At 32.2% G+C, this 21,101-nt stretch overlaps 2 protein-coding genes across 2 annotated transcripts in view; one reads left to right on the forward strand and one right to left on the reverse strand.

Annotated features, from left to right (window-relative positions):
- Nucleotides 1-21,101, forward strand: part of LOC131842237 (brain tumor protein) — a 459,207-nt gene that overhangs the window by 94,945 nt on the left and 343,161 nt on the right. The window contains exon 2 of the mRNA XM_059190777.1: nucleotides 18,570-18,613. The gene's annotated coding sequence lies outside the window, so the exon portion shown is untranslated. The remainder of the gene's footprint in view (nucleotides 1-18,569; nucleotides 18,614-21,101) is intronic.
- LOC131842239 (uncharacterized) lies at nucleotides 3,694-5,016 on the reverse strand. The gene is made up of 2 exons (XM_059190782.1): nucleotides 4,677-5,016; nucleotides 3,694-4,589 (listed from the first exon to the last, which is right to left on the reverse strand). The coding sequence occupies exons 1-2, from the start codon at nucleotides 5,001-5,003 to the stop codon at nucleotides 4,143-4,145; spliced, it is 774 nt and encodes a 257-aa protein (XP_059046765.1). The 5' UTR covers nucleotides 5,004-5,016; the 3' UTR covers nucleotides 3,694-4,142.

The following is a 21,101-nucleotide window of genomic DNA, read 5'->3' on the forward strand; positions in this document are numbered from 1 at the left end:
TGCTTTTGGCGACTGGTAATCAAAACTGAATGGCTGATATAGATTTTGATGCGTATGATTAATGAGTACCTATAACTTATAAGTAATTAATTAATTGAGATGACTTTGAATTACAGTTTCAGCATTAATTGGCATATTGCCATAGCATAAATAGGTGGTACAATAGTATAATATAATCTAACAAACTGTAATTGGGAACATTTTTTAATAAATAATATAGGCTCCATTTTGGCGAATGTGCTCAAGAACTGCACAACCTCATTCCTACCGTTCCATCAACGTACAACAAGACGTAGAGAGCGGCTCCATACAATATTGTCCCAGCTGCTCGAACTAACCGTTTTGCATCATCTTTCCTTATGCGAGCAGCTAGTGGAACTCTCTAAGCGTCTATACAGCATTGGGTCTTTTAACAGAGTGAATGTATTATTTGAGCTTGCGTGTAACAGCTTAGACCACATCATCACTTAACATCAGGTGAGATAAACGCGCTCAAATTATGATATAAAAAAAAAAAAATCATTTTAGACAATTTATACAGTAGTATGCAGTTCTAAAATAAACAGAGCTTGTGCTAGTAGTCTTAAACGATCGATAGAATTACTTAAATATATTTTTACAAATTCATTTGATCACATTATTTCCAATATATTAGGTACAATTCGGGAGCTCGTTGTTTCCTCTAGAGATCATAGACCATCCAATGAATTCACTATATTAAATTTAATCTGATTTCGTTGCGATCGTGTCGTTCTTCATTCATAGTTCCCTGAAAAAGCTCGGAGAATATCAGCAAACAACAAATCTATCCATGCGTCAACTCCTCGAAATCTGTCTCGAATTTTCGGAAAAGGTTCTCGCAATAAGATAACTAAAGGCCAATTGATAGCAAAAGTGGCAATGAAGAATATAAAAAAGGACGATCCCAAATGTGACTGTTCCGCAAAACTTTGCTTCCCGATATCTGCTCAGCAGAATTGGTTTATGTAAATATACTGCTATCAGCGATAAGCCGCAAAATAAGTTCCTTATCTTGTGAACTACGAGTATGTATTGATTTTCGAACTTCCTATCTCATAGTAAAATTTTCCATGTGTGAGACACGTAGTTTTTTATTGGGGTCACACGACAGAATAAATCTTTATACGTACGTTTAAACAATATCCATAATGCGAGGATTCAGTGGATGCTGAGGGTTTACTACGAAATGAAAAATCGAAAGTTTCGATCAAACGTTTTCTTCCAGAAACCAAGTACATTACATTCGTCCGTTGTAGACTTTATGGGCTTGTAGTCTTTCAGTTATATAAATTTGTGCAATTTTTATCCAATTAAAATTTTACAATATCGTTGTTGACCCGTTCGATTACTCGATTGGGTTCAGTTAATATTAGGCGATCTGTGGATTCAACTAAAAAAAAAATTGAAAGTTTAATGTGTAAACCGTTCTACTTGTTGTGCGTACGTTCTACAAGTTGAATAATAGTTTCAAATAAATAACTCGCATACCTAATACAATAATAGACTTACGACAATATTAAAAAAATGAATTTAGTCTTTAAAGTTAAAAATATAAAGCGGACTTTTAAAGTATAAACTTTTGAATTGAATTAATAACAGGTGTGCTATATGTACGTATACATTTGCAGAACAGAATTTCCCTAATTATAAGCCAAAGCCAAAGCTCTTTTGACATCAAATAATACATTAAAACAATAACCAGCAAGGAAGTCCAATACACTCATAAAACTACGCTTAACATGTTTTCATATTTCTGGAATTGCAATGAAGCGAACAGCTTACCTGACGGCAGTGGCGGTCCTTTTCTTTACATGAACAAGAACAGCACCACTGACCTTCTATTGGTACCTCTTATGCATTGCGATATCAGATGACTAATATAGCATGCCTTAATTCTCTCTAATATATGATTAGACTGATATAATTTGAATATAACAAAATTGCGTGGGTTGTTCAGATGCGATTACTCAAATTTGTAATTTCGCAGTAACTCCCTAAGTTCACTAACGTTCCTGTGTGTATAGATACAAATTTATAGGCGACGGCTGTGTTTAGCAGTGCTGGCTCTAAACATTTTATGACCGCCTAATTCTTACTACAATATTATAATTCTGAAAGGGAGTTTGTTTACTCCCTCTTCTTAGGTTTCGGTTTGGTGGATATATATACCTACTTATTAGTCATATCGGTTGATATGAAATAGTTGAATCCATCCCATCCAAAATATATTTTATGTTAGTATTAAAAAAAAAAAAGTAGTTTCCTAGTACCCATAAAAAAAGCTTTGCATAACTTGGGATTTGATGATGTCCTATTTTACAATATTAATAAAGTTTTATTAAAATCAACATGAAATTATACATATTAAAATATCATATTAGAATTCATATTGAAATACTTTATACTTTCTATAGAAAAACTATAAATAATTATTTCATAACACGTATTGTAAAAGTCAACCACAAGTTATAGATCATATTAGATACTAATTTACATTGATGTTTAAAAATAACAGTTCATAACGGATACTAAATTACTATCATTTTTCATATATAGAAACAACTGTGGAATGATGTAACTATCAAAAGAATAAATTATATATGCCGTATATCCACAGAATATCTTCATCAATATTATGCGTCCTTAAAGGAAGAAAATTGTTAATAAAGGGAACCATACCGCAGATAATGACTACGATTCTCCTCCATTCAGGTCTACAACGGTCTGTGGACCAGATTATAATTATTTTTAGTAAATTCATCACAATGTGCTAAGCAATAAGTGCATTGCATAAATTCGTTAGCAGAAGCTAGTATATCATTAACTAAATCAATTATGATTATTTTTATATTTACGAATTAAATGCCATTCTTTCCAAATTCCAAATGAGTTCAAAGTTCTCATGCGTCCAACAAATTCCTTTTTTTCTGCAGTCGAGTAAAGGTAATTAATTTCAAGCTGTGAAATAACATAAAACATAATAGATAACTGACATTTATCAATATGTCTATACGTCGATCGTTTTCCTAGAACTCACCTTGAACTTGCTTGACCCGAGCTGTCAATGAATCTCCAACAATAGATAAAGTCGTGACCACGATCTATATCTGTAGGACAATAAACTCTTTATTACAATATTGTCTTGTACTTTGAATATAATTCAAAGAGCTTACGCTGTGCATATTCTTTCCGGTTTCTTTAAGGAATTTTTGTTGTTTATTTTTGCTATAGGTACGCTTTACATTGCTCTTTATAATCATACTAGATGGAGGATTGTTACTTTGTTAGTAATGCGGGGGAGTGTATGAGTGACCAGGATAGGTCACTCATACACCTTACCATACCAGGTCGACCTCGACTAATCGGCTAATTGATATGATTATTTCATGCGCGTACTATCAACCTTCATTAATACGTACTGTTGGTTCATACCTTTAGAACAGGTGGATCCATTATATTTCTATAGAAATCAAAGAAATAGAAAAATAGACCTAAAAATGGCAATAAAAATAATCAATGTATTTTTTAGTATAATTAATCATAATCCGCTCAGAGTAAGAAATGATATACCGTAACACAAATTAAAACTGCAGTGAAATTTTATACTTTCACCTGCAATTTATAAAATAGACATGAAATACAATTAAGGTTAGATATATTAAAAACCACAAAATTTATAAGTTTGAATATATTACTATTTAATACATTAGAAAATAAACAAAACATGAGGCCGTACAAGTTATAGTTTCGCTTCTACCTGATAATAATAATAACTTCTTTATACAAAATGCTATTGATATATACACTACGAACTTTTAAACTTGCTGCCTACGTACTTAAACTATTATACTTTTATAGAAATATGTATTATTCATTTTATAGATATACCTACGCAATGAAAACCGATATCAAAGAATACTTATAAAAGTAAAGATATTATCCTACTTCCGCTTACGTTAATTCCTGAAATTTTCAGAGCTATATTAACATTTGAGATCATCTTACTATATAAAGACATGACAGAAGATTGAAGACATTATTACTTAAAACTAAGTAAAATTCAATATAGCAGTCTCTATATTTTGATCATAAATAACCTTAAAAATAATACAATGATAATTTTAAATCAGAGAAGAAGGAGAAGAATCGTAAGAGCCGCATTCTGATAGTGAACGCTTAGTAATTATTATCTCAGGAGGCGACGAAACAGTGTATGAATTGTTTGATGAATAAGAATTTTCGTTTAATCGACGATTCAGCAATAAATTATCTATTTCAAACATTAGCTTTTGCCTCTCAATCTGTGAGAAATGTCGTAACTTCATAGCAAGGAGTTTTCCATATAATACACAGTCATCCTCGTCCTCATGACATAATTTTCTTTGTTTATCTTTCATAGGATGATTTGATATATTGAATTCATTTGCTATACTTTTCTTACTGTATTCTTGTAAATCTATTGATCTGTTCAATCGTCGTTTTCGTAGAGAAGTCTTGTTGTATTTTTCACATAAACTTTCATCATATTCTTCATCAGCCTCTGTCTCTTGCTCAATAGATATATGTTCCTGAAAAAAAAAATAGAAATTAAACGTCATATATCCGACATCTTCCTTACTTTACTACTAGAATTCTAGAGTGTGAAAATGTTTTACCTCTAAAATACCAGATTTGTCCGATGAACAATCTTTGTATTTATCTTTTAAAAACAGTAGCAACTGAAAACCAAACCACTTCGAATTTATTTCATCTGCTTCCCTTCCCGGTACCGATTTTCGCAATTCCCTTTGAAACTGTCCAATCAGATTTCTCACTTTCCTCTCTACTATGCTTTTGTCAATATCAAATTTTTTAGCCAAATCTATCCACGCGTCGTGTTTTTTGCCGCGATCTCTGTAATCGTCGCATTTGGAATCCCACAATTCTCTTTTTTCCTTGAAATATTCAATCAGCAAAGTTGTATTTCTTTTATTCCATTCCATAGTCAAAATATATCCACAAAAATTGAATACGTCCTACTTGATCTGAACGCAATTGTGAACTACAGACCGGGCGGGTGAGGGGAGCCAGTTGCGCGAGTAACGCGTATGTTGAATACAAGTTATATAACATGTTGTACATACACACAACAAACAGCGATGTTTATGACACAAGCACGTTCAACACAATATATTTAACATGTTATTTGAAAATGTAAATTTTATGCCGCGCTAGTGTATTCCAGTTTACGCAATGTTTCTCTCTAGACACTAATCATAATTTATACAAATTTTTTGCGTGTATAAATTGCGATAATTTAAAATTTAATTGATATATTATTGATTCATATACACAGTTGGGTATATTATTACAATGATAATGTTTAAGTTGGTACCCAACATCAAATGCAAAGGCATATGAAATAGGCTGGTATGTATTACAGTATTTGCACCGGTCTGATACTGCCCGATTCAGTGACAAGACATCTTAGTCTTCCTGAATGGCAACTCATTAGTTGGACCATGGGAGTTACATGATGAAGTGACGTCTGTGGTGTTACTTATAATAAGTCATGGTGACTACTTACTATCAGGTGGGTCATCACCTTATTTACAATTTCAGATACATAACAAAAAATATTTTAGTGTCATGCAAAAACGTTCTAGATTCTAAGAAAATTACGTAATATTTTTACATAATTATACGTTTGTAGCATAAAATAAACTTTTTAAGACGCGTTTAAAAAAACACTTATACGGAAACGTAACGTTTTAAATGCGAAAACGTTAGGCGGTCACAAAAGCCGGCTGGTGACTTTGTGAGTTACCGGGCCGGCATTAATTATCGCTTTGATCGCTCGTGCAAACCTACCGAGCTGATTAGAGTTAGTACGAACTGTTTATTCTTTTGTTCAAATCTGTTGATACAGGCACTTGAAATAATGTTTACCTACTTACGCATCTGAGCGGAAATATGAACAAATCTTTCACAAACATTAACATGTCGACTTATTATAACTAAAAAACCCTTTATTCATTAAAAAATTAAAGTATTCTACAATTTAAACAACTTAAATGTTAATAAAATTAATAAATTGAGAAAGTCGTGGTCTAGAGGTTCTCTACTACTTTTACTTAAAGGACATGAATTCAAACTTGGTCAAAATCAAAAACGATTTTGACCAAGCTTGAATTCAATTTATATTTCTGACTGATTCTTCAGTGGTGTAATCATCAATAACAAACTAATCTGATAAATGACAATAGGCTCTCTCCCTGCCATGTAGGACATTAATATATCAAGTGAACTGTACGCATAGCCAGTAATAGTTATGAATTAAAAATGCCTCTGAACTTCCCCAAAGTACAAAACTTTTTTTTTTTACTTATTTAGACAAAATCGTCTGCATGGGTGTCTATCTCATATATCAGTGATCATGCATCTGAATGGTGAGATATGTCATATGACACTAAAATTAGAGGGCTAAGTATAAGTAATGGAAGCATGTCACCTTAGTTCTTCAGAATGACAGTGCATGAGGGGTATTCTTTTTTTATTGACGATAATGAAATGGTGGACCCGCCTGCGCTAACAGTATACGCTGGCGGGGCACCAGTGGAGGATGATAAGATGAGCATGACGCACGAGAGGTATTAAGCGCATCATATGATTATGTAATATATCCGTGGTGTTGTTCATGTATATTGACAATGGTTACCTTACCATCAGATAGGCAATCGTATTTACCATTAAAGTTACATAAAAATTACAACAACAAACAGTAGTCAACTATCGACCATATACGAAGCGACATGTGGAAATAACGTTAAAAATAATGAGTATTTCAAGTACCTGAATGTTTATATTTTAGGTTCGCAATCGTATAATTACGAAATACGTATTCAGTACATGAATATGGCATACGTATAATACGACCTTAATGATAATTCCCTTGCAAATTATAAAAAAAATACGTAATGTTTTATTATATAAGTATGTATGTATTATATTATACACAGCCGTATTACGGTATCGCGAACGTTATGATAAAAAAAAGTTGCACAAAGAAGTATTATATTCTGTACAATACACTGAAATATTCACAATGAGGCTATTACGGAGTGATGAGATAAAATGACAATGTGTAATCTTATTTTTAACCGCACACGGAAATAAGGGAGATTATTTCATCTGTTTTTCTTAATAAATATGAAGTCGGGATTAAAAGGCATGCTATGCTGAGAAGCCATGTCTTAAAGAAAGTGGTAAACTAACACGAACGTGGGTAGATGAAAGGGAGGGAACGATCAAAAAAAGAGAGATAAATTGTTTACAAGATGACATGTATAAAAGGAGAGAAAACTCAGATATGACTGCTGATATGATTCAGTAGGAGAAGAGGACATACTGCGCCGATCCCAAATAATGAGATAAAGGCAAAGCAATGACTGGTGACGGTTAATAAACATGGAGTGGCCATTCCGTCATAGCGCTTCTGCTATGGACCTTTAATGGTGATGGATATCAAGAGTAAACCGGGCAGACACTTACCTTTGATGATGATGAGGATGATGAGGATGATGCTGGACCAGGAGGTCGACCTGATTGAGTTATGGATTAATAGAGTTACTAGTTCACATTAATATCAATCCTCTCCCCCATATTTTGCTTACACATGCACTTATTTGTGAACGAGTATTAAGTCTTCCTTCCGAACATAGTATCTCGAATATTCATAAAAGTGAAGACGGAAATATAAACCCTAAAATGTACTGAATTTGCAAAACGTAGGATACAAATACTCCTAATAGTGGCGTGTGGCCACATTTTTCTTAATGCATCCTCTTTATTTCTCCCGAAAATGGAGGCAGTGAGATTAATGGGTAGATTTCACGGAGTGTTAACTGGAATAATTTCAAGTGATTTTTTTCCCCGTTTCCGCCTTCGTTTGCCGATGGAATATACTAGTTTTTTTACATAGCTTTATGTATTTCGTGTTATTTTCAAAATAATAGGTATCGTTAATTTTAAATAATAGTTTATGTTTGTTTCTTAGTGATGAATTATTGCCAAGAAACTGTAACAACGTATTATACAAATGAGCTTCGTTAAAGTATGTACATATTTTTATTATTATTTCAATTTAGACTAAAAAAAATTCACTACCATATCTCACTCTACAACTAAAACATATTTTACAAATCAAACTACTTCGCATCCAGAAACAAGGCGAGATGTCTTGTACAATTTTTATTACTGAGATAAGAAATAAACAAATAAAATAAATAAAAGAATATATACAACTCCATTGATTATTAATACCTGGTAAGACTATATACAAATACAATTTAACAATAAACGCATGCTTGTATGTGTCAAATACATGGTATTTAAATAATGTATTTTTTATTATTATAATAAAAAAAAAATACATTCTACATTCCTACATAAACTATAAGCGTGCGAAATTTCATACTTCATTGTCCGTGATATTTTCGTAAAAAGGAGTGGAAAGTTTATGCTTCACGTTTTATATATAGATATGGAGATCTGCAAATGTAAATGTGTACGAAGTCCCGGGCGTCACTAGTAAGTAGATTATAATATTGCTAATAAATCACAGACATATTCTCTGATGTAAGTTGACAGGTCGATGTAATTACTAGACCGCAACGTCACAGAATATTTTCAATACAAAATGGAAATTCAATATTCAGAATGCTATGACATCGATGATTGATTTACCTTTCGCGTTCACTGACATTGTATACACATACTGTTTGTTACTTTAGTAGTATTTTTAAACAGCACAACGAGAAACCAGAATAAACTGCTTTTTAGAAAGAGATTTAGAGTTAATCATTCCTAAAAGCTATAACAAACTTATTTATTGCAGAATTTTGCAATACAAAATAATAGAAAAGAGGTACCTATGACCTCACAGAATGACATAATATCCATGGTGATGTTCAAAACGATGGTTGTCACTTACCATTATTACGATTTCGACTTATTCTTTGAAAAAAAAAATACAGTTCTTTATAAACCGTAATATTACCGTATATTAATATGTATCTTTCAGTCATTCATCATATAACGGTCAAACGAGCTCAAATTTTAATATAAAAAAAAACCAATAATAATGATCTAGCATTCGTATCTTTAAATATGGATACGACACGACTCCTGTTTTGGCCTCAATTTGCTTAATGTAACCATGTCGTGGTTTCCTTCTTTTCTCTATTTGTTACTATAGGAATTACATAAATATGCTTACAATTATATCTTCTTACTTTCCAATACAGTAAGTAAAAATGAAGTGATTACATTTCTCCACAACAATTATACCGAATTTTATAGCAACAAGGTCTATGCCAATTATTCGAATAAACTATAATTATAACTATAATTTTCATACCTAGTTCGCTTCTATGAAACTAGAATTAGCTTGTACAGTGAAAGAAATTTGGGCATACAGTACATTCTTTTGTATATTTTGCATTTCCATAATACTGTCATTTGGCAAATGCCTCTAGAATTCCACACTTACTCTCGTGTCGTCCCTTTCGTTTTTAATACTATCTCTCATCCTTTCCCTTTCTTCTGAAACCGGTTACGGGTCGTTGCGGTTTCAAAGTAACATATTACGAAATAGCATAACATTATTATACAATGTTTGTGTATTATGCTTCACCCTGAGAACTTTTGTTTCCTTTATTGTTGTGCAAATGTGATAATAATTAACAATAGCTTTGATGTTCCTTTACGATAATGTACAGACATACCAATTTATAAAAAGTTAAGTAATTACAAGTATAAAAGTATATATAACTGTCTACTCGTCAATTTCTTCAATTAGCATTCCATTTAACTTTATAATGGCCAAATTATTTAAGTTGATAATAATAATAAAAGAATGAATATGCTAGCAGTAATATAACTGCTAAATTGTTCAGCTAAGGAATAATTTAATTTTGCTTAACTTTTATAAAACCTGATTTAATAAAATGTGAAAATTCGAAACTTCGCCTGAAAGTAGATACTCAAATATTTACAAGCGTAATATAAATATTGCATTACATTCATGTTAGAAAAAGTTAAAAAGAGAGTTTTCAATAAGGAAGTTGTAAGCGTTCTATACAGAGTTCTAATGGAATATAACTACTCCTCCCCTGATGATACAGGTATATATACATATACATAAATATACATATACCTTACGATTCTTCCATCAATTTATTTATATATACATGTTTAATGTAAGGGAGAATCCTGTGCAGGTCGTTCTAACAGGGTTTTTATGAACACTGAAGCCAATAGAGCCTACACTATAATCCTCGCTCAGTGAAGGTATGATAGTACATGCAAACAATGACATGACGGCTGATATGAAGGTTTGAAAGGTAAACCAGAAAATAAGATAAGGGTCAATAGATTTACCAAAATCACAATATTATAGACGTCTTTCACTCACTGAACATATCACATGTTACAGAAAATGATTTGATAAACCTGCCAATACTCTTCACTGCTCTTGATCGTACTACTGAATATGTCTTAAAGATTACATTTTGATATAAAAAATATAAATTTACTACTCAATGACAATCTCAACTGTCAATGTTTGATTATCGTAATTAATTGATAATTATTGTATATTATAAAACAAAGTCGCTGTCTCTTTCTGTCCCTGTGCTGTATAGTTAAAGCTTTAAAACTACGCAACGGATTATGAGCGGTTTTTTTTAAATAGATAGAGTGATTCAAGAAGAAATTTTGTATGTATAATACTTGTATACCCGTGCGAAGTCGGGGCGAGTAGCTAGTTACTGGTAATCTCACATTTCGCTCGATTTGAATTAAGGAAATAGATAGATATGTGGCGTCGGTGAATAATTAATGTATAAATGAAATAGATCTCAACAAATAATTAGTACTAGTGATCATAATTAATTAATATTATAAATTTGAACATTAAGGTTCTATTTTCAAAGACTTCTATTTTCAATTCTATTCTACCTCTATAAGTACAAGCACTGACAGTCGCACAAGCACTAGACAAAAGAGTATATCAAATGCATGGTAGTATATTTTTTTTATGCATAATTCCATGAGCCCGCGTAATTTTCATAAAAAAGTAAAAAATAATAATAATATAAATAATAAATGATTAACTTATATTGGTAAGTAAAAAACGCCAATAGAATGGAGTGGTATATGGCGAGGGACGGGTGATGTGATATAATTTTTATACAAGAACTATGGAATATCTCTGTCTCGATTGTAAGCGGGGAGTCATCATGAAAAGAGGTAATGGGTGTGAAATGATTATTATACAAATACATATATACAATACACAAGAATTTTTTTGTGTCGGCCAGATTCGAACTCACGACTTGTCGGCGTAAATCGAGGTAGTAACTACTCAAAACGACTCAACTTGTACCATATAGTAACAGAATGGCCTCGCATCCTGATCCTGGAATGTGGTTTATAAGAATGCCCCCTATCTGGTCTGGCATACCTTTATAATGAACCATTCCCGCCCTCTCAGACGAAGTTAAACAAGCGTAGTCCTATCTGTTTATACAGATATCTGCGTATAAAGGTAAAATTATGCTGGGTCTTTGATAATAGCTGCCCTGCGTCATACTCGTGAATGGGTGCCTCAAGCAAATCTGCTTGTTTACTTTAGTAGTTTACGAGTATTGTTGTGAGCCTCCTTGTGTGTGAAACCAGTTTATGACTCTGGTATCTTTATTGTACTTAGACACTAACATTTAACCATGACTATGTTCGTAAACCCTTGATCTATTAACGAATTAAAAAGTAGCCTATACGCATTTTCCCTTATAGGTACTAGACTTTGTGCAAAGTCGCCTGTATGGGTACGTCTATCTCACTCACTTTAGCCATGCACTTCTTTGGTTGCTGTGTTTCGGTTAAAGAGTGAGTTATGGCACTGAAATTACAATATAAGTACGGAGACATAACATTTTAGTCTTCCGGAATGATAACATATAGATAGATATAGATATATGTATATAGACACATACACGATCGGGTTATGTATTATATATTGGCGATGCTTATCAGGTTATCAGTTACTATCACGTTGACAGTTAGCTTGTTTGGCATTCCAGTAATATAGCCAAAGGAATAATGCCATCATATTACTGAAAATACTAACTTATAATACAATTCCGCGTATTGTAACACATAACGAGTTTAATATCCGAGTCATTATCCATAATTGTTGAACATTAGGCATAAAATATTAGCGGTCGTGAATCTAGCAAAATTCAGTATAAAAAGGTTCTGAAGGCCTGACCTTGCTCAATACATCGCGGCGAATCGAACAGCTGGCATTTATAAGGTGGGGTGCACACTTAATTCGCGTTCCAAAATAATTTTATTTCAATATTTTTTTACTTGAGAGTTATGACCAGCCTTTTGGTATACTTCTTTATAGACAAGAACTCCTGAAGATTTAATAAATCTGGTGGACGAAAAAAAAAGCTTCTCTGTTTACCTCTCCAGCGATTGTAGGGGTAAATAAATCTTATACAACGTGGATTCATGCGAAATGTCAGTTGACAACAATGTTAGACAGTTGAAAATCTCTCTGGTTACCTTATCTAGGATTGTAGTCGTGACTGTGCATCAGTATCTGCTTTATTTTTTTATATACTAGAACATTGGTAATGTAGGTTCCCGTTTTATGAAAACAGTAGGAAGTGACTGGAATGTGAAATAAAAAGAAGCATAGATTTTTGTCAAGTGTTTGCCACAAGCTCGTTTGCCCCATATACTATAAAAAAGTCATAACATAGTAATTTATATGTTTACATATAACCATGTATTTTCAGTAAATGGTTATTTATCCCAGTTTACTTCAAAAGTTTTGTCAATACAAATTCAATTACATCATTTTGTAGTACTTCGTATATATGTATAAATTTTACGTTAGCATGAATCCTTTTTAATATTAATAGTAATAATAATTAATACCGTGTATTGGCAATAGCCACGAAAAACCGCCTTCAATACCAAAAGTAAGGATAATTCAGAAACTCAGATGTTGAATAAATGGGATTATTTTTTGTTTTTTCACATCTTCCATTGTTTTTTTTTATTTAAAATGCATATGAAGTATATATCGTAGTTAGGTATTAAGTATAGTCGTACAGTTGTGAAGTCCTTGAGATATGGCATTAAACTACAGAATACTATTAAACTATCATTACAATATTGCTACCTTTCACAACAATAAATTGGACTTTAATAACCATAACTTAATCTGATATTTGCTGTAAATAACTAACAGATTATAATTTGAAAATGCTTAATGTAATTTGAAAAAGCTAATGTGTATTTAAAATACAAAATAAACAAAATATTTTTACAAAATAGGTTCTTAATTTGCGGTAGAAAGATTTGCGTAGATCATGAATTGTTACTTTATTAGTTACTAGCTACTCGCCCGGGTGTACATGTATTATACATATAAACCTTCCTCTTGAATCACTCTATCTATAAAAAAAAACCGCTTTAAAATCCGTTGCGTAGTTTTAAAGATTTAAGCATATACAGGAACGGACAGACGGCGACAGCGACTTTATACTATGTAATTTTAGTGTAAAATATTAGTTTCCATTTATCTATACATGCATAACTGCAATATACATATATAATTTATATACGTATATGTCGATATCTCCTTTGTAGTATATTAATTTGAATCCAGTAATTCCCTTTCACTGTCCTATAATGCTCTCTGTTATACCTAAATACCTATATAATAAATATATAATTATAAAATAAAAATCATTAAGTACAACATTTCAAATTAATTTTAGCGAAAAATTATCACTATCATTTCAGCGTTGAAATAAAAAAAACTGCATCAGAATCGGTCTGGTAGTTTATGTACGATGCTACAGTTAGCCACACAGACGCAAGTACATCAAACTTATAATACCGCTATTATTCCGCCGGGGTTAAAAGTAAATGAGATCCATCTTCACAATTCCTGGGCGCATCTTTGAATCAGTAAATTCGCGTAGTGTTGCAACAGAAACGAATGATAATTTTATGCATTAAGCCTTAGCAATTGTTGGTTGTGAACCAAGATCCTTGAGCCACTCACTTCTCAGGTACCCAGTGACTGAGTGAGCTGTTTCGACACTAATCTAGGCCAAGTACGCTTCCTTTCAATCTCCTATTCATAGTTCGCACTAGCCGGCAGTAGATGTGGCGAAAAAATCTAATTAATTATGTTAATTTACAATAAAGTACGTGTCGTACATGAACTACTTGGGTTTTTATTAGTTATTACATAGAAACTTACGTCGCTTTTGTCTTAGATTTATTATATGAGCCAAGAGCAGACAATTAATAAACTCATCCTCATTATCTTTAGAGTAAAGATTTTAAGCAACTCATCATACACATAAACTGACAGCCCACCTGATTGAAAGCTGCAACCTTTCTGGAATGGCAACATATGCTAGTACCCCTCATAGTTTGTTATTTTTAAGGTCTAATGCTCATACAAAACACATTACAAAGCGGCAAAAATCACAGGAGCACTTAGATGGTTTCGTTTAAAGTCTACTCCGTTAGATTAAAAATAATAATTATAATAATGACATCGATCCGTATATGCCACTTACAATTACGAAATGAGTCATCTAATGTTTAATTTCTTATAAGACTTGCATTTTGTTCATTTCGCATTATAACAATGTAAAATACGATATGCGTATCAGGGTCCAAGTTTAAGTGTTCATCCTTTTATAGTCGACTATTCATTTTCTTCTGGTAAGTTCTCCTCCATTCGGATATTGTAAGCTGGGGCGGGGGTTGAGAAAAATTCAATGAACACTACATCATCGGAAGAACTTGGTAACCGACAATATGAATCCATAACAGCAATACATCGGTAACCGTTGCTACTCAGCCGAACTATGCATTAGTAATATTAATCTTCAGTTAATGCAATGTTCAAAATTGGATTGTATTTTATTTTTAACTTGAATGGATAATTATGAAACATTTTGCAATTATTAATTACTTTCTTATTTAAGTCTGTTCAAATTGTCAACAGCCAAGTTGTAAACAAACACATTTATTACTTTCATGCTTATCAAAAACAAGTACCTACCTATATAATAATAATGTCTTAAAGTAAATAGAAATTGTAGTTAATTAAAAAATAATGAATGCATATTATACATTATACATGTACATATACTGTATTATATTTATATTTATTTAATTAAATTCATGCTTTGGATATGTAGGTATTTACTTTTAGTACATAAAATTAAAATCCAGTAAAAATATACTATTTGAATATCTATTAAAACAAAGCTTATTTTATATACATACATATATATGACATTTTAATAGAAAAAATTGATACAGAATTAAATTCGAAAATGTTTATCATAATCTTGTTAAAACAGTTACTTTCTTTGCGTTTTATAATAACCTAACCTACAATAGGATATTATAAACTCATGCTTGCTTAAATTGCGACGGGCATTTAGAAAAAATAAAATAGATTGAGGTAGTTAGCGTTTTATTTGTCAGATACAACGTTGTAGGGTATAGTGGAAACTGCGCCTCCCTTACAACAGAAGAAAAGTGAATTTAGTGGCAGGGCCTCTTTTTTTAGAAATGGCCCTTAATATTATTTCTTTTGTTGGCGAAATTGGGAATTATATGGTTTAGTGCGTAAAAGAAATAAAGGCGGCATTAACGCGCCGTTATGACGTACGATTCGTAATATTTTCTGTTGTTTCCCCGTATTGTTTCGCGTTATTTCACGTAGTACTCATATATGAAGGAAACAATGCAAGCTTAGGAATTGTTTGTGAATGTTTTTAATTGTGCCGGGCCAGTAAAGTTGTTGAAAGGTAAATATTAAATCTGCAAATGTATGGACATTGTACATGCATATTTAATTTAATGTTTCACAATACGTGCTGTGTTTATCGTTGTTTGTCTAGTTCATGTTTATACATACATTGGTTAGATATAGTTGTATGTATATTTAATAAGTAAATGCGCGTACTAAAATTAAAAAGTACATTTTCTTACGATTAACAAATATGTCAGCTAAAATCTAATTCTTCCTTAGCTTTATTATTAGTTAGCTGAGTTCTCCATATATATATATAAAATTAGATCAGTCTTTTTTACAATTTTCTCTCACAAATATTAATTCAGTAAAATAAACTTAATAAAGTTGATATAATAATAATAATACTAATAGTAAAATTAGTATTATTATTTCAACTAATAATAATGTCAATTTGTCACAACTATGCTATTGTTGTTTGATACTTAGCGGGTGAAATAGGTGAGACTTAGTGGACAACTTTTTACAGTCTTCCTTGTATCAACGTACAAATCAATTTTCAACTATTTAATTCCACTATTATTATGTAAAAAGCAGATCAGAGAAAAGAACGATCTTCGTTAACAAAGTATGTCAAGTATAAAAAAAGAGATTATTCACCGAAATAGATGTATTCAGTCATAAGTTGTGATATACAAAGTCCAGCGTAAATCTGATGCCCCTTTTGACTGACGTGGTACGGATAAAGGGCTCGCAGATAACCCTATCCACGGCCACATAAATCACTTTACGCATGTCGAACCTTTCACCGGGACGTGCCACTCAATTTAGGATTTCCCGCGTTTTTTTTTGTTCGAACGACTGATGAAAGTCATGAAATAGTAGAATCTTAGTAGTTTAACGGCCTCGTCGGTCTGCCGATTTAGTGCACCTTACTTCTGATGATCTTTTAATGGATGGCAATGGATTGTTGCACCCGCCAGCGCTAACGGTTTACGCTGGCGAAGGATGATGAGATGAACATGACATCAGGTCAGTTAGCCCATCAACTATAAATTCAAGAGGATTTTATCATGATGGAATGCAAGGGAAACCGCATGTAGGTCAACCTGACCATATTGCTAGCATTGGGGTCAACAGTTCACATTGTTAACTTATCCCCTTTTCCCATACTTCAGATTTGGGGTACAATATTTACGATACAAACATTTGTATACACGATTAGATCGCTTATTTGTCTGGGTGTTTTCTATGTCATAGGTAATGGCAATCCAGGTAAGTGGTAACCGTCGGATATATACATGAACAGCATTACGGACATTACGTTATCATGTACCAAGTAACATAATGTATTTAAAAAAGTACTTAAGTATATCTATTATTTCTTCAGTAAACATACTGATAAGATTACTTTGAAAAATGTGGTTTTAAATTCGAAAGTCTGTCTATTTCTTATCTTTACACGAATAAACTGAAACATAACTCATTATGAAATTTGACGTGAAGCAATATAAGACGGATGTCGGTTTTATTAAAAAAAATAAGTACTTAATTCATGATATAAAAATGCTAATAAACTGTAGGTAAGAACTATTACATGCCAGCTTTTAAACAAAAAATATCGTCACATGACATGATAATCATTCCATTTATTTGTGATCTACGATGCCACAGACAGGCACAAAGATATGTCTAACTTATACCACACCTCCACTTTCTGTGTTGGGGGTAAAATAACAGTCCAAGCCGCGGGTAACAGCCAATTTCATATATATACTGTGTTAGCTTCATGTATATCTATTTATGTAAATGTTTACGTTCTCACCCACTACTGCCCCCAAAGTAAGTCGGCCCTACAAATAGGTCACCATGTCAAAAGTCATAACTCAAAAACGTCAAATTTCGAGGACGGACAAACCGTTTAACGATCTTCGTCCGCATCAAAAGACGGTTAAGTGAAATTTAGTAACATAGTGGTTTTTACCTGACCGGGACATTTGTCATTGCTGACTGCGCTAAGAGCCTGCGGGGATGGTCTGTCACCTTGATAAATGACCTCATCTAATGCGACCTCTTTCCACTAACTTGTAACAGTACAAAATATAAAATGACCTTGTGATACGATCCTGTCTATTCTTGGAAAATCACATTTACGTATTTTAACGAAAGACTGATGAGTTATTGGAAAATTTATATTTATATATTGAAGACAAAATCAGTGTTTATATACAATATACATGTATATATCAATTTAAATCAAATATAGGGTGATATATCAAAATCGAGTTTTTATTATACAGTGTATCAACATTGTATAATAAAAACTCGTATATAGTTGTATAGGGTCATGAGATTAGGTTTGACAGATACGAAAAAAAACAATACTGTCAGTTTATGATACATTTTTGATTAACTGTCCGGTGAGTGAACCACCGATATTAAAGTAATAGAAATAACATGCAATATTTGTTGCGTTCCCCACAACATAGACAATTAACACCATCTGTCTCTGAGAAGCAAACACCGATATCAAACAAAATATCCGAGAGACGATCATAGGCTCACTTCATGCCACGTTTGTCATGTCAAGTGTTGCGTTCAACATCGACAATTAACAATGTCTTTGATTACCCCATCTGGTATAATAGTCGTGATGATATGCTAATATAGTTTTCACCAAATATTTCCTTCTTTGTTTCAGGATTGCAGGATCAAGGTCATCACATAAACCCTGACATTGAAAAGGTATGATTAATATGTGGTTTCTAAAGGAAATTAAAATTCCGTATAATATTTAAAAACATGACTGAAATCTTTTAAACATAATCGATAATTTAATATTTAATAAAAAAAGTACATAAGTATTAGCTACTCGTGGTCCGTTTCGGCGGCTCACGGATGGACATCACTTTGGTTCTCTCTATCTCTTGTTGTATAGATTACAATAGTGCAAATCATAAAAATCAATTACCAGTATTTCCAACTGCAAAGAAATATTTGTCTATATAAACCGAGCTGTATTGCTCGTTACAAAAGAAGAAAGTGCAGTTACGTATCAACTCTTCCTAATGTTCCAATTTAAACAATTTCAAAACATTATTCTCCGATATCAAATACATTTCCACAAGAGAGTCCTTTCATCTTTTCATTCCAATTGACCTATTTCCTATTGTGAAGGACTTTCTACATCCCGAGTTGAAAGGAATTGTTCGACCTATACATATAACGTATGTGTACATACGAGTATGTCCTCTGACGGTCAACAAATTGATATGACATTTGGCGGATTATCGGTTAGTACCAATTTGTGGATCGTCTAGACACGCGATCGGGTTTATAATTATACTAGTTTTTACACATGATCTCGTCTCTATCTTCACGGTAAAATTCATTAAGATCCAATTATCAATTTCGTTGTGAAAAGGTAACAAGCGGGCGGACAAATATTAGCAATTATGTACTAGCTAATATATATAGTTGTACCTATTATAGTATTTAAGTACGTAATATATACGATTATTGGTATGTAAGCATATTAGTATTGCCACATTTACCTAAGTTAGGTAAATATCATATGCCTTGCCATAGCTATGCCATGCCTTTTCCCATTACTGCCCTTCATCCACTTTCTGTTTTTATCCAATGGTTAGCTGGTAGAGAATGCCATATGGCATTAAGCTCGCTAATTGTACATTTATTTTAAACTAGCTGTACCCGCGGTTTCCCCCGCATGAAATTTATCGCATAAGTGTTATTCTGATATATGTATAAGATATTACTGTAAAGTTTCATCAAAATCCGTTCAGTAGTTTTTTAGTAAAAGAGTAACAAACATCCATCGATACTCACAAACTTCACGTTTATAATATTAATAAGATATAATAAAGAATAAGGTGGAATAAAGAATAAATAAATAAATAAATAATTGATAGTCTGTGCCGTCCTCTTATATGTATCATCATCATACAATACAATGTACCAACACGTTTATATAAGGATCCGTTTTGCCATTTAAATGTGAAAGTGTAATACACAGGCATTTCAAAATATTAGTATGGATATACGTACCATTATAAATTACTTCTGAGGCGCCAACAAATTGTTATATTTTAGATTATCGGTTAGTATAAATTTGTGCATCGTCTAAACATGCGATCGTGTTTACAATTATATTTACAGTTATACAGTTGTGAATGTCACAATTGTTTATTATTATAAGAGTCATTGCACTATACCAGTGGGTTTTTGTATACTACATTGCTTGAAGTAAATACAGCCCACGTGATTACTTATCTAATATTATTTATGCGTATTATTACATATATTACATTGGTTTCTACTTGTGTCCTTATTTCTCGAGTTTCAACTGCAAATTCAGACTGCAGAGACTTTAAATTTCCTTCTATTGTAAGTGAATTCTAAGGAAAATAGGTAGTGACTGTATTTGTGTCACTACAAAAATAAACAGTAAATAAATACATACGGTATTTTATTTATATTTTCCAAACTTTGGGAATTTTAATCTGACCAAACATTTTGTGTTAATTTATATTTCTGACTTTCTAGTAATGGAAACACCGATAAGAATATAAGTTAATCCCATGAAGGTATGGCTCCTTGTCACGTTTGATACAAATGTATTGAGCATATTGTAGTAGTGTTAAATAATGCGCTCACGTTGATAGGAGACAGATAGACAATACTTCTTACTACTCCATCCGGAGTTACGTGTATGAAGATATGGCTATTAATAAAATAAATCTGTTACAATGACAATATTGACAAAGACGGTATAATTCGGAGATTATCTCTGTCGCTTACGAATAGAATCGTCTATTTCACTTTCAGTAACATAAAGTTCTATATAAAAACCTTCTTTTTCAAGATTGTTATAGATAATTGTGAAACTTTATTGTTGATATTTCATACAATTTTATTACGAGAATAAGATGATGTTATTGTTGTGTACAGACACATCTGAACTCATTTTATATAAAAGCTACAGAGTGAAAGGCAATAACGCCAAGAGGCATACGAGCCTTTTTACTTTGTGACGAGCACACAACAGAAAATATGTTAAAAGTATTAGGTACTTCTATTACTTCAGCAGTAGTTCAAACAAACATACATATTTGTATAAACTCAATATATCATATTGTCCAGTTTTCTTTACTTACTACCTACACTGTTGGAACCTTTGAATACAGTAGTTAAAAGATAGAATAGAAATACT

This window comes from Achroia grisella, unplaced genomic scaffold (assembly GCF_030625045.1).
Source record: "Achroia grisella isolate CSIRO2021 unplaced genomic scaffold, CSIRO_AGI_Agris_v1 utg215, whole genome shotgun sequence".
Classification (NCBI taxonomy): Eukaryota; Metazoa; Arthropoda; class Insecta; order Lepidoptera; family Pyralidae; genus Achroia; species Achroia grisella.

What these genes read in the sequence shown, in the direction of transcription:
- LOC131842239 (XM_059190782.1), bottom strand. Translation starts at nt 5,003, where the DNA reads ATGGAATGGAATAAAAGAAATACAACTTTGCTGATTGAATATTTCAAG. An exon ending in ACAAATCTGGTATTTTAGAG is followed by an intron (nt 4,590 to 4,676) that starts GTAAAACATTTT and finishes TTTTTTTTTCAG; the next exon opens with GAACATATATCTATTGAGCA.